The sequence below is a fragment of the Suricata suricatta genome, chromosome 6 (genome assembly GCF_006229205.1).
Source record: "Suricata suricatta isolate VVHF042 chromosome 6, meerkat_22Aug2017_6uvM2_HiC, whole genome shotgun sequence".
Lineage (NCBI taxonomy): Eukaryota > Metazoa > Chordata > Mammalia > Carnivora > Herpestidae > Suricata > Suricata suricatta.
This window is the reverse complement of record NC_043705.1, coordinates 83612750-83627783: the sequence shown is the minus strand read 5'-3', so window position 1 is coordinate 83627783 and position 15034 is coordinate 83612750. Positions and strand designations below refer to the sequence as shown.

Sequence of the window (15034 nt, the reverse complement as noted above, 5' to 3'; positions counted from 1 at the left end):
CAACTAAGCCTAATAGAGAAGGCTGTTATACCATTAAAACTGAAACCAACACTCAAGAAAAACTGTAAGTGGATATACATACCTAAGGTTGACAACTAGATCTTAAAAAATTACTTTAATACACTTAAAAAAATCTACCTTTGAGACGCTCTAATAAATCAATCTGTCCAGAAGAAGTCATAGCTTCATCTTCAATACTTCCTTGTAGCTGTTTAAGTACTTCCTGTAAAAATGAACACAATATATTAACATGACAAAATTCAAAATAACTTCACAAAGGTATATACTAAGTTGCTTGGCATTTAGGCAGGCTAGGGGAAAAAGTCATTACAGCTCAATCTGAAAATAGATCTTAAGCTGTAAAGCACTCTACATATATTACCTATTATTAATTATGAATAATAAATTATATCTCAATAATAGCAGTGATATTTAGAATGATAATGGAGATTATGGGGAGTCTCCATGTAAGATACTGTATGGAACAGTTAAGAAACATTATCTCTAGCTTTTAAAACAATATAACAAGGTGAAATATTTTCATTTTTCAGATGGGTTAAGCAAGACTCAAAGTCCTGGCCAAGCTGCAAAAGCTAGTTATATGTTTAGAACCCGTGTCTCTGAAGCCTGCACCAATATGACCATGAAAAACACCAAATTAACAATTATAATATGCTGTCTTATGTAACACCCAAATAAATATTCAAGTTTTTATATATCATATTTAAATATATTCTAGCATACTAAGTTACATTCACCAGATATTAAAGTGATGGTATGCTTGCTCACTGCCTCCTAACTTTTGAAGCCACTAACTTCTTTCCCATCTAAATCCTTCTCTTGATAAATTTTCCTCAAAGAATGCTGGAAACTCATTTTCTACCAGCTTTTCTGCAGGTTCCTTGATTACAAGGTATATTGTATTTTCATATTCTGGGGCATTCCATTCAAGTTCCCAGCAAAGTCTTTGTTGACCAGTTAGGTTTCCAAATGCAAGACAACGTTCTCGAACATGTATGACCTTGTAACTATGGGCAGCATTCCCCCAAATGAAAAATGATCCATAAACAGATTGAAAAGGAAATCTGTCAAAAAGTAAGTGAATGCAGCAAAAACAACTTTACTAGTTTACCTGGACAGTGACATTATCAACATTATAATGTTTCTATGTTAACAAGAAATAAGTTGTGGACTTACGATATGACCCTCAAATAACAGACCATCCTGGTGGTTGAAAGGCTTTGATAAATATATGCAGTAACATGGAGGTGACAGATACTCATGTTCAGATTATTAAGGCCAAAATGTATCACATCTGTGGGACAGGAACAAATGTGTACAGTGAAGCGATCCTAGAATGAGTACTCTAAATGTCTACTATAAACTTCAGGACACCATCCCTTCCATAAAGTTTGAGAACTAATGTTCTAGGCTGTATTTCTCAGGATCCCAATTCTTCTATCTACTGATACTACCTGTAGTGCTTCAATGCCCCTTTAATCTTACCCCTATTTCTTATACTCCCTGGGCTCACAATTTAACAACTATCCTGCAGGTAACTTCAAATTGTATGTCTCTAATCAACTGCAAACTTCATATTCACTTTCTCAATTTGATAGACACTTTACATCTGGATGATATGTACTTCATATGTAAATGTCAAGAACTATCATTTTGTGCCATTACAACCTGTTTTCTGTCTTGTATCCTCTTAAATGGAAATAGCCTTTTCTTCCTCTTAGGCTCAAGTCCTTAGCCTCACCTTCTTCATATTACCAAGTCAGTTATCAAATTCTATCTTCAACCTCTAGTATCTCTTAGAACCATCTCTTTTCTATTCTTACTGTCATTATTCTGGTTATTAACCCTCTCAAAACTATTAAATAATCTCCTCTGTGGTCCTACGATGCATAGAACTATCAGACTAAGCCTTTTAAATCAGAGTTCTGATCTGGTCTCCATACAAGATTCTTCTCCACAGCCTGCAGTGGTGGGTCTCAAGTTTCAGTATGGATCCGAATCACCGAAGTGCTTGTTGCAACACAGACTGCTTATTGAGTGAGCCTGGGATGGAGGCTGAAAATCTCATTTTCAACACGTTCCCAGGTGATGCTGATGCTGAAAACTCCAGAGCATCTGGAAGTTTTCAGTGGTATTCTAAGAAGCTGGGGTTACAAGCCATTTTTTCATATTTCTGGCTTTTTTTATTTGGTAATTTTTGAACAATGAGTATTAAAAATATACTGTTTTTAGAAAAGGTACAAAGATGAAAATGTTCAAAAACAATAACTAAAAGAAATCCTTGGCATGTATAGGACATATGCCTCATTTTTCAAAACTAAAAATAATAAGCAAAAAATTAAAATAAAATCAAAATCAAATTATAAGGCCATGTAAACTTGGATTATCCAACAATAAAAATTAATTAAACTGATGGCAATTAGCCATATAATGGAAAACTATATAACTATAACAATATTACAAACTATTGTTATGAAAAGATTATGATATGAAAATTAAAATTTTTTTTAAATGTTTATTTTTGAGAGAGAGAGAATGTAAGTGAGGGAGGGGCAGAGAAAGAGGGAGACACAGAATCCAAAGCAGGCTCCAGGCTCTTAGCTGTCAGCACTGAACCCAACATGGGGCTTGAACCCACAAACTGCAAGATCATGACCTGAGGCAAAGTCAGATGCTTAACCAACTGAGCCACTCAGGTGCCCCAGCACACAAAATTTTTAAAAAGCATGCTGCAAAATGTAATCCCATCAAATGCATGCCTGCACAGAATGTGCAGAGAGAAAAATCTACATGCAGTCAAAGGTTACCTGATTTAAAAAAGAATTTTTAATGGATGATTTTGATATCTTTTTGTTGGTCTGTATTTCCTAATTTTTAAAAATATTGAATATGCAAATCTGTAATAAGAGCTTTTTCAAAAAGTATCTATACATCTTGTTAGAAATCTATTGAGGGGTTGGGGCGCCTGGGTGGCTTAGTTGGTTGAGCGGGTCCGGTTTCGGCTCAGTTCATGATCTCACGGTTTGTGGGTTCGAGCCCCACGTCAGGCTCTGTGCTGACAACTAGTTCAGAGCCTGGAGCCTGCTTCCAGGTCTGTGTCTCCCTCTCTCTCTGACCCTCCCCTGCTCACACTGTCTCTCTCTGTCTCTCAAAAATAAATAAAAGACATAAAAAAAATTAAAAAAAGAACTCTATTGAGGGGCACCTGGATGGCTTAGTTGGTTAAGTGTCTGACTTTAGCTCAGGTCATGATCTTGCAGTTCAGAAGTTCAAGCCCACCTGAGGCTCGTACTGACAAGAGGGAGCCTGCATCCAAGCCTCTGTCTCTCTCCTGTACCTCGCTCATTTGTTCACACTCTCAAAAATAAACATTAAAAAAAATCTATTGATAAAAGCTATAACTATAGAGGGAAATAAAATTATTGAAATTTAAGATTTTAAAAAAAGTTTTGAGACTTTCAATTAGTTTGGCATGTTTGTGAACTTCATATAAATGGAATCATACAGCAGATAATCTTTTGTGTCTGTTTTTTGCTCACCAAACATTTAGAAGATGCATCCACGCTGTTGCATTATTAATTAACTTTTTCAATGCTGTGTAGTAGTCCACTGCATGAATAAATCCCTACTCATTTATCCTTTCTCCTCCTGGAGGGCATTCATGTTGCTACTACTTTGGAGGCTATTATGAAGAATGCTACTATGCACATTTTTGCACATATCTTTGAGTGAACACACGTAGTCAGTTCTCTTGAGTATATATCTGGGAGTTAAAAGGGTAAGTCATAGGATTTAACTTTAAAAGAAACTGCCTACTTGTTTGCCAACCTGGCTGTACTCCTACCTGTAATTTGTAAGTATCCTGATGTGTTCCACAGTTTTCATAATCAGTCTTTTTTTTTTTTTTAATGTTTACTTATTTTTGAGGGCAGCGGGGGAAGGAGCAGAGAGAGAGGGAGACACAGAATCTGAAACAGGCTCTAGGCTCTGAGCTGTCAGCAGAATCCAATGTGGGCCTCGAATTCATAGATCACGAGATCATGACCTGAGCCAAAGTTGGCTGCTTAACCAAATGAGCCACCCAGGCGCTCCAATCAGTCTTTTTAAGCGATTTGGGTGGAGTGAAATGATATTTGCATTTCCTTGATGATGAAGGATGTTGAATTCCTTTTCATGTGCTTCCTGGCCATTTATCTCTTTTTGAATGGTCTTTTCAAGCGTTTGGCCATATTTTTTAAATAGGACTTTTTTTTTTTTTTTTTTGGGTTACTGGTTGGCAAAAATTCTTTATCTGTACTGAGTTCTTTGTTTGATACATGTATTGTAAATATTTTATCCTAATCCATTGCTTGCCTTTTCATTTTCTTAATAAAGTTTTTTGAAAAGATTTTAATTTAAATTTAGTTTTTAATTTGATGAAGTCAATTTTATATCTTTTTTGTTTAGTCTTTTATGCGTCCGATGAAGTCTTGCCTACCCCAAAGTTACAAAGATATTGTCCTATATTTTCTTCTAAAAACATAACAGAAGTTCTTGGTTTTATGTATTAATTATGTTTTTCTTTTATGATTAGTACTTTCTTTGTCTTTCTATTTGAGAAATCTTTGCCTACTTTAAAACATGAGGCTGTTTCCTATGTTTCCTTCCAGTAGCCACTATTTTATCTTTCACACTTAGGTCTATAATTCAACTTGAATTAATTTTTGCATATGATATGAGGTAGGGTTCTGAGCTCTTTTTGTACTTTTTCTTTATACAAATATTTAATTGCCCCTGAACCATTTATTGAAAAGACCATCCTTTCCCCAGTGAAGTGCAGGGATGCTTTGGTTATAAATCAAGTGGCCACGTACGTATGGCTATACTTCCCAACTCTATATCTGCTAGTCTAATCTATTACCATGCCTTAGTAACTATGCAACTTTACACTAACTCTCAGCCACTATCTCTTTAAAAATTACTCTTGTTCCATTCTCTTCCCCTGCCCCTTCTGACTCTTCTTCAATTATATTTACCTGAATCTATCTGCCCGTGTCCCTTATAAGTCTTATATATAGTTTTTTATTCACATTTTTAATTTTTCTGTGCTTTAGTTTGGATATTTTCTATTGCCCTTTTTACATGTTCACTAATTCTGTCTCAATAATTCATAAATTCTGTGTTTACAAGCCCATCCAGTAAGTTCTTAGCAAAACTATTTTTAGGTTCTAGAATACCTTTCTTTTTATTTATAGATTATACTTCTTTGTCTAAATTTTCTGACTTTTCATCCACTTTATCTATCTTTTCTTTTTCTCAAGACATTTACAATAATTACATTAAAATCTTTCCTTATTCCAATATCTGGATCACCTTTGGATTTGCTTTTTTTATCTGTTCTCTTGATTTATGAGTCATTTTTGGTTCTTCCATTTCTTTTAATTTTTAGCTGTATGCCGATCATTATGTATACAGGAACAAGAGAGACTTAAGTAAGACATATTTCCCCTTAGCGTTTGCCTTTTCCACTACTGGGGAAATAGGTCTTACTTAAGTCTCTCTTAAGTAAGTGATCTCCTCTATCCAATGAGGAATTAAAAATGGGCTGCAGGTGCAGTTCAAGCAAAATTTACATTGATTTGATTTGCCAACTTCTGTAAATGTGTCTCTCCTCTAAATTTAGACTGAAAATAATATAGGTTTCTATCTCCTCAGATCTTAGCCTCCTTCCCTATACAGCTCCCAAATCTGACATTTATCCTGAAATGAAAACCAGCCATATTTGATACAGGATCCCTACCTTTAGTAAGTCTGTGTCTCTCAAGTATCTCAAGATTAAAGAATATTTCACTGTGCTTTTCTAGCTCAGCCTTACTCTCAAGTGGTGCCTGACTCCTTAGCCCTTAAAGTTTTTCCCTTGGACAGAGTGAGTGAGTTGAGGTCGTTAATCTCCTGCCCCGCAAAGTTAAAAATATGGCAAATGTCTTGAGAAGGAGACCTCCTGTGTGAAAGCAATGTGTCCTCTCCACAGCAGGCCTTTGCCTCCCAATATTCAGCTTCCCTAGTCCATCCCCTGCATCCTTCACAAGACTCAGCCAATGCCCCCTGGGGAAAAAAAGCCATGCATTTGGAGCTCCTCTGTATGTCAGTACTTGGCATCTGTCCACATGTTTGTCGAGAGTTGCAAGTTTCTTTCCTCCAATGGAGTCTTGCCTCTGCTAGGGATTAACAGCAGTCTGTATTCACAATCAATAAATATCCATGGGGAAGAAAATCACCAGCGATCTCAGCTCATCTAGAAAGGGATCTTTCCTCTTATGAATGTTAGTTAATATACCCCTTGATGACTCCACAGTTCTCCAAGGTCTTGTAAAGTATGATTTTTGTATTTTATCCAGTGTTTCTGAGTTGCAGGAAGAATGACTGCCTGGGGCTGGGTACTGCATACAACCTTAAAGAAGCATCCTCAATTTCAAAGACTTTCAAAAAACAAAAATGTAACAAAACTGCAAGACAATTCTAAATAAAATATTTCAAAAAAAGTTTTAATAAATGGCAGCTTTAAAAATTAACATGTAATTTAGAAGGAGAGAATATTCATTTGCGTTTATAAATCCTGGAAATTTGGTTTTAAAAAACTATTTATATTCTATAACTGCATATTTAAAAAACAGTTTAAGATTTTTAGAAACATTAAAGGATTGTTAGAGGTTAGATGTTCTGTGGTGCTATCAGGGAAAAGAAAACATTTATCAATGAATATGCCATTTCAGGGAGGTTGTTACTTGATCCACTTCTGTTTCTGTCAATGTATCAGTTATATATTCTTTTCATTAACCAAATACATTTAATAATTAAATCTTCCACACAAGTTATGAAATATGTCAATCTGAGTTTTTATTTCTAATTCTTTCTTATACTCTGAAAATAAGACACTCTATATGTATATGATTTTGAAGTTATACAACACTTTATAAAATTTCATTCTGACAAAATACAACAAAGATACAGATGGCTCATTAATAATTTACCTATAGATAATTTTTCTATACCAGGGCATCTCTCAGTTTCACGGCTTCACATCTCTACATGGCCATATTTATCTTGTTGCTATGCGTAGCATTTTATTTTTTAAATTGTTATTTTTTTTTAGAGTGAGAGACAGAAAGTGTGAGCAGGGGAGAGAGAGAGAGAGAGAGAGAGAGAGAGAGAGAGAGAGAGAATATGAATCTTAAGCAGGCTCCATGCTCAGTTTGGAACCAGATCCAGGGCTTGATCTCATGACCCTGGGATCATAACCGGAGCCTAAATCAAGAGTTGGGATGCTCAAGAAACTAGCCACTCAGCCACTCCTATGCTCAGCATTTTAAAGTAAATCAAGTTGAGTTCTAGCCCTGGAATAAAAAATATAGTACATAATTTCTTTTAAATTTAGCTACAATTCTGCATTTGTTTGTTTCCAGGTCATCTAAATTCCATGAAATCTCTATTTTATTTTGCCTTTTTTTTTTTTTTATGTAAAATGTCAAACATATGCTAAGTATGGAGAACATTATAGCAAACTCCCATGTATCCTCACATTCTGCTTCAACAGTAATCAACTCATGGTCTTGTTTCTTCTATACCCATACCCACCCCCTCTATTCCCCTCCCTGACTCAAATTTATTTGGAAAACAAATCTCAGACATTATTTCTTCTATAAATAATTCAGTACATGTATTTAAACAAGGATTCTTTCTAAACTATACTGCCATCATAATACCTAAAAAATAAACTTTTATTTAATGTTTTCAAATATATAGTCAGGGTTCACGTATCCCTAACTGTTGTACACATATTTCCCTGACTGTCACACACACATAAAATATTTTTATACCTTATTTGTATCAATACCTTGTTATCAACAGCAAAGCAGTATTCTTTATTGCCACTAGATGGTACTGCTGTGTAAATTTCAGAAAACCTTAAGTTGAAGACCCACCTTGCCTTTCTTTACTGGGGTAAACAGGTTAATGAGCAGGTTAATGATTCAAGGTTATATAACATATTCCAAAGAGGAAGTGACTTTAAGATAAATAACTACTGTTTTGGATTAACTTTAATCCAATGTAGGAAGTGCCAGTGTCTCCAAGTGTCTTTTCACAAATCAATATTCTAAGACAAAACAAATGCTCTTCATGCTCCTGAACAGCTCAAAGCATCTTAAGGAGAGTTACATAATAATTTCACTATAAGGTTGTAACTGCTTTGATATCATATGCCCAATCCTAAAGAAATATGTGGATGTCTTTGCAAAGATGTCTGCAGAAGCACTTGCTGAGTAATAATCAATTTGTGGTTGAATTAAGTGCTAATTATTCATGATATAATATGATATACTCATGATAATATGATACCACATGGATAAGTGGTCAACCTGAAATTCCACTGTAGAAATTTAAGGGTCTGACTTGTACTGTTACTAAGAGACATTCCACTTGCATCTCCAGCATGGAGATGGGTGTAAGGGTAGGTTAAAATGTCTCCCAAAAATTAATTCTGAATTTGCTCAAATAGTTAAGCAAAAACTTAAAAAGGGATCTCAGAATTATGTACTATAAAATAGGCATCTAGATAGGCCTGCCAAGAGGAGTTCTTTGCAAAATATACCTCTCAAAGTAGATGAAAGAGTAGTCCTGTTGGGAATTTTAATTCTGTATTTTCAAACTTTTAAAACCACATGCCATGTACAATAATTTTAGATATACTGTGTTGATCAGTGTTAAAATAGCAAACTATTCTTTTTCAGCCTATTAGATAACTGATTTGGTTGTTTTTAAGATCACCCACAGTTCATGGTGAGAAAACATGTGTGTTTAAAGTCTAGTTTATGTCCAAAAGGACTGGAAGTAGGTGTCTATCTTGGAGATCTGTCATTGCTGAAGACAGTTTTTACCACAGAAATAGGTAATTAGAATAGAAAACGATTTATGGATGGACAGAACCGTACACATGAGTAAAGACCGAACTGTTACGATTTGACATAAGAGAAAGAGAGGAGCAGAAGTAGCCAGTGATGCACAGAAGCTTGAGGAGTAAGAGAGGCCTCAGACGCATAGAAAAAGAGCCAGAAGAAAAGAGGAAACGAGCAAGAGTAGTAGACAGATAGGAAGAACAGGGTCAGGCACCCGGATGCTAAAAGAGCCAAGAGGCAGAAACAACACAATGCAGGAAGAATTTTTAAAAGAGAAAGAGGTTAGCAGTTTTGTTGATGATCTCCAAATTTATAAAGTTGTTAACTTCAATGAGAAGATTAATCTGCCTAAGTAACTAGAAATTAAAATAGCTAAAATTTTAACCTCAATTATTCTCAAATTAGAACATATCTTCCCCACTGCAGACTGAATATTTTATAACTTTTCTTGGAAGTTATCACAACTTCTCAATGCTTTTTGGCAAACCAATTTCAGGACTTGAAGGAGCCATGGACATCATCTCGGCTAGTGTGATGCCTGGATTTTCCAAATAAGGCACCTTAAGTCCAGAAGCATTCCTAAGGGTGATGTAAGTCGACTTGTGGCAAAACAAGGATTAGGACCAGGTACTGGCTTTCAGTTCTGGACTCTTCCTACTGGGAACTGCATTTTTCTCGATCATTTATCACTGTAGCACTTAAACGGAGACAAGATCTGGACAGCTGGGGAGGGAGACGATCGCTAAATATTGAGGTATAAAGCTGTGAGACTAGTTTCTATGAATTACACAGAACCCCAGCCTCAGTATAGTGATACTAAAATTGGTCTCTTACTTTTAAGCTTAAAAACAACTAAGAATTGAGATTTTATGATTATTTTCCCTATATGATTTCCTGGATTAATTTAATACATTCTGTTCAAAACATATGTTCTAACTTTTGCAAGAAGGAGTTTACATAGTACTGCTTAACTTAAAATACACTTTTAAGTAAGCGAAGTATCTAACCCCAACTTTACAGGAGGGAATACTGAATAAAAATGGATAAACTATAATTAAAAGTCACAGTCTTGATACCTTCATATTAGATGCCTCAGTTTCCAGTTTTGTAAGATGATTGGAATTATCTTCTAGCTCTTGTCGAAGATTTGAGTTCTCCATCTTCAGTGCCTCAACTTGCTTTAACAACTGATCATATGAAGCTGCAGCCATCCTTGGCTACCCTTGGACCTATAAGGTTAAAAAGGATTTTGAAATTCACTACTAAAAATATTGTGGCTGCTTGTTTACAAAGAAAGGGATAAAGAAACAAAACTATGGAGACATTTAATAAGAACTGTGTTAATATGGTAGTAATGGTCTCAAACCAATATTGTTCAAGCAGCATCATCTTTCTAAGAGGATGAAATGCTGGAGTCACAAATGAAGACAAGGAGGAATAAAATGGAAGAGGACGACCTCAGTAGTATTTGATTACATTTGCCTTTTCACAAGAGGATGAGATTTCTGCAAGTTAAGATTTTTTCCCGTTTTCAAAGATATTTTCACTGGTCTTATAGGCAAAACTCATGTAATGAAGTGTAATCATTGATAAGAAATTTATATTGGTAACATTATTTATGAATTTTGTCCAACAGCTACATAACTTTAAAGCCAGAGTGAATTAAGGAGATTAGGTGATACATTCTGTCACTTTGATAGAAGGCTAGTCTTAAGTATCATCCATGGAAAGTAGTTCTGAACTTCCAAGAAGACCTCATTAAAAAGGTAGCCTTTTAACAGAATGAATACAAAGGACAGCACTAGATTGAGACTTCAAATCTTTTTTATAGAAAGATGAAAAATAAGAATTACTAACACAAAGCTCTATTACATTTATTCAAAAAGATAAATATCATAGGCCATGCTATAGCATATGTGGTCTTTAGACCCACTGTGCTCTGACTGAGGCCTAAAGACACTTAAAGAAAACTGATGATTTTAGAAGTAGAAATTGTCAAAGAGAGGTGAGGTAGAGTCTGGCAATTAATTAATTACATCACTGAAAGAAGGAAAAATAGAGAGATATAGATGATAGCTAGGTAGTAAGAGGTCCTTAAAAAGAAGAATTAGAAACTGCTAAGAGTTAGATGAAGACTAACCAAGTTCAGAAGACCCAGATTCTCTTTTTAGTTTAATCCCAAACATAATTTAGAATAAATAAAATTCTGCCTATCTTAATTCTTTTAGAACTAAAAAGCATTACGAAAGTTTGTTTGTAAACGATACCTAAAGATCCTGACACAATAAGATGTTTCTGTAATACAATCCACTACACAAATTCAAGGCAGCCAGGTCACTAGCTAGTCAAGACAGTATTGGAGTTCAACTGGAAGGCCCTTAACAAGGAAAATCAAAGGACTCATATTTAGCCACTTATCTGAGTTAATGATACATCTGGTGCAAGCCACTATCATCTGAGGAGAAAAGTGAGTAGTGAGAGGTGGGCAATCACTGACACAAGTTTTTACGATTGAAAATGAGAACTAGATTTGTATTTGGAGACTCAAGTCTTAATTTCAGGCTTGGTCATGGTTTAATCTTTGCCCCTTCATTTTAATTCCTTTACAAATACAATTTACACAGATACTAGTAGTGCTCTCTTCAGCAGCACATATCCTACAGGGATACTGTCAGAGTTAAGTAAGAAAAGGCAGGTTAAAAATAAAAGTGCTATGTAAATATATGTCATAAAAAGACACGTAACATATCTTACTTAGTGAGACCCAATGTCAATCTACTGTTTTAAGCGTCTGTCCTCTGACCAAGGGACAAAAGGTAAAGAAGTAATTCAGCCATTTGAAAAGTACAGAGACATCTCAAAAATGAAGCAGAAATTCCTAGGTATGATCATTTATCTGCTTTCCATCATCCCATTAACAAGTGGGTCTGAGAATATACAGCACATTAAAAACCACGTAGCAGAAGTGGGGAACTGACAGAATTTAATAACGCAAGCCCTAAAATTCTTTATTTCAAATAAAATTTTAACAGGTAACTTTGCACTAAAATAATAAAATATAAAAAGTAATTAGCATTGGGCAAAAGACAGGTATACACAGGTATGTGAAGACATAGAGACCTCACACAATCACAGAAAGAGCCAGCTGGGCAGAATGAACATTCTTTAATGAAGAGAAAAAATTCAACCTTTCATATGGATAATTAAAATATTCGAACAGCCGTCCCCTCCAGAATCACAATCATGAAAAGTCTTTTCTGCCCTAGAAAGCAGGGTATATTTCATATAATTTGATGGGAACAAGAAGATGTTTCATGGAATACTACTCCCTTGTATCCTTTTAAATTGTTGCAACCATTCTTCCTTTAGTCAAAATGGCTTGATGCAAAATTTAAAAAATCATAAATTTACTTTAGGACACCTTTTACACAGTCATTAGAATTTCATACCAAATAGATATTAACTTCAAGTCACTCAAGAACATTAAAAAATCAAAATGTATCTCATGAAATGAATAAAACCTCTGAATCTTTCACTTTAATGAGAGTATGCAAACATCCCAATTTGGTTTTTTTTGTAGTCAGGATGCCCACTAGATCCTCACCCCATAAGAGAAAAGTAGGAGAGAAGAAAGCAAAGGGACTGTAATTTAGACTTTTATCCAAATGTTCACTGAATAACAAACTTACAGGTATCCTAAGAAGTTAATGCAAAGAGGAAGAAAAGCTTTAGGCTGACAAGAGATATCCAATTAGAATTAAATTTGGAGTTATTATTACTAATGTAAGAAATCTGGGATTACTTTTTTTTTTTACTCAGTGAAACTGTTTTCATTGTTCTGTTTTGATGGAGTAAAAACTATGTATTTGCTCTCATTTTTAGGTGGCAAGAAGAAGAAAATACCAAGAAAAAGAAAAGAAAGCAAAAGAATCTTAAAAGACTACTTTGTTCAACTGTATGCAAATAAACTTGAAAACTTAAATTGTCTAGAAAATGTAATGAATAAAAACACCACAGAGAAAGAAAATCTAAAATTTGCAATAAAAATCACTATTAGAAAACTGACATCATTCAACATACTAATAGATATACGTGGAAAACAAAATATGATGTCAAAGGTGATGAAAAGATGTTCTACAAATACAGTGCCCACTCTTGGTTGAGAATACTGAACATAAAAGGACTCTTCTTTAACATGACTGATAGCAGACCCAAAGCCAGCACCATACTTGGATCTATTTCCAAAGTCAGGAGAAGCCCATTTTTACCTTTCTGTTACTCACTGTACTAGAGTAATGAAGTTAAAAGGAATACAATTGGCAGATGACATAATTATATACCTAGAATATTCCAAAAAATCAACTGTTACTACAAGCTAATTGAGTAATTTGGTATAGTCCAAAATATACAGAAATCTTTCCTTTTTATGTGCAAAGAGAAATCAGAAGACAAAATGGAAGGAAAGGTCCTATTTATAATTTTTAGAAGTATAAAATACTCAGGCATAAACTGAACAAAGAGTCCAAAACATATATGAGGAAAACTATAAACATACTTTGTTCATGTATATAAAGATTCGGTATCATGAAGATGTCATTTCCCCCAACTTAATTTATAAATCTTATACAGTTCCAGTAAAACTGCTACACGATGTTTGTTTTCATTTTATTTTATGTAGGCAGACATTTGGAAAAACAAGCAAAAAAGGGAGAATATGGAAAGGGAAGAGAAGGAATAGAACCACCATATGTTAAAATATTATACAAAGCCTTTATAAATAAAACAGTATATAGTTAACTGCATTGTACCAATAAGTTCATTTTTTAGTCCTGATACTTGTACTATGAATATGTAAGAAATTAACATTATGGAAAGCTGGGAAGCTGAGTTAATGATATAGAAGAACTCACTACACCATTTTCCCAACTCTTTTGTAAGTCCAAAGTCATTTTTTGGGGCACCTGGGTGGGTCAGCTGGTTGAGTGTCTGACTTTGGCTCAGGTCATGATCTCACAGTTCAGGGTTCAAGCCCCGCATTGGGCTATGTGCTGACAGCTCTAAGATTCTGTGTCTCCCTCTCTCTCTGCCCCTCCCCAGCTTGTGCTCTCTTTCAAAAATAAATAAATAAACTTATTTTTAAAAGTTATTGTAAAAAGTTTTTAAAAGCTAGGATGCGGTCATATGAATAGGTCAAGCATGGAAACATGCACATGCACACACACACACACACACAAATCCATTAAGTAAATATAGGTAAATTTAGTCATAATGAAGGTAGCATTTCAAATACATGTGAAAAGATGGGCTTTAAATAAGGGCATTGGGCAAAAGGGCAGCCATAAAAAAAAATATATATATATAAAATTGCATCTACTCCTCATATTACACACTAAGATGAATTGGAAAAGGAACAGAGATTTATTTTATTTAAAAAAATTTTTTTAAATGTTTTATTTATTTTTGATAGAGAGAGAGACAAAGCACGAGAGGGGGAGGGGCAGAGAGAGAAGGAGACACAGAACCAAAAGCAGGCTCCAGGCTCTGAGCCAGCTGTCAGCACAGAGCCCAACGCGGGGCTCCAACGCACGAATGTGAGATCTGACCTGAGCCGAGGCCGGAGGCTTAACCGACTGAGCCACCCAGGCGCCCCGTAAAAGGAACAGAGATTTAAATGTTCTTAAATGTTTAAGAACATTACATTGCACTTAAACTATGGAAACAGTATTATTTTTAAATTAAAGATATTTAGATGGAATACACCCTCTTTCGAGGAGTTCTCTGATGACGTCTGTTACTAGAGTAGGAATAAAAGATCAGGCAGGTTATTTCAAGCAAGTGAGAAAGTTTTTATTTGGTATAAAAGCATAACTACTTTTAAATAAATAGGAAACAACCACACAGTGGAATACTACACTGCATCAGAAAGAATGAAGTTGTTAAGAGAAAAAAAGCAAAACAAACCAACCTCAAAAGAGTGTTGGTCATTGCATCTCATACGGTCCATCCTGTTACATTAAAAGAACTGTGTAAGGATAAAAAATGTCACTGAAAGGGTATACAAAAATACATTGTTTCTAGGA

At 34.8% G+C, this 15034-nt stretch overlaps 1 protein-coding gene across 8 annotated transcripts in view; it reads right to left on the bottom strand.

Annotated features, from left to right (window-relative positions):
- Positions 1–15034, bottom strand: part of APC (APC regulator of WNT signaling pathway) — a 145162-nt gene that overhangs the window by 66419 nt on the left and 63709 nt on the right. For 7 of the 8 annotated variants that reach the window (XM_029942704.1, XM_029942706.1, XM_029942708.1 and 4 more), the window contains exons 2-3: positions 10031–10183; positions 139–223 (exon numbers count right to left, since the gene is read on the bottom strand). In XM_029942704.1, coding sequence (XP_029798564.1) covers positions 139–223; positions 10031–10165 — 220 coding nt within the window. In that variant the 5' untranslated portion in view covers positions 10166–10183. Of the gene's footprint in view, positions 1–138; positions 224–1197; positions 1297–10030; positions 10184–15034 lie in introns of those variants that run through there. The other variant, XM_029942709.1, reaches the window with a different exon arrangement.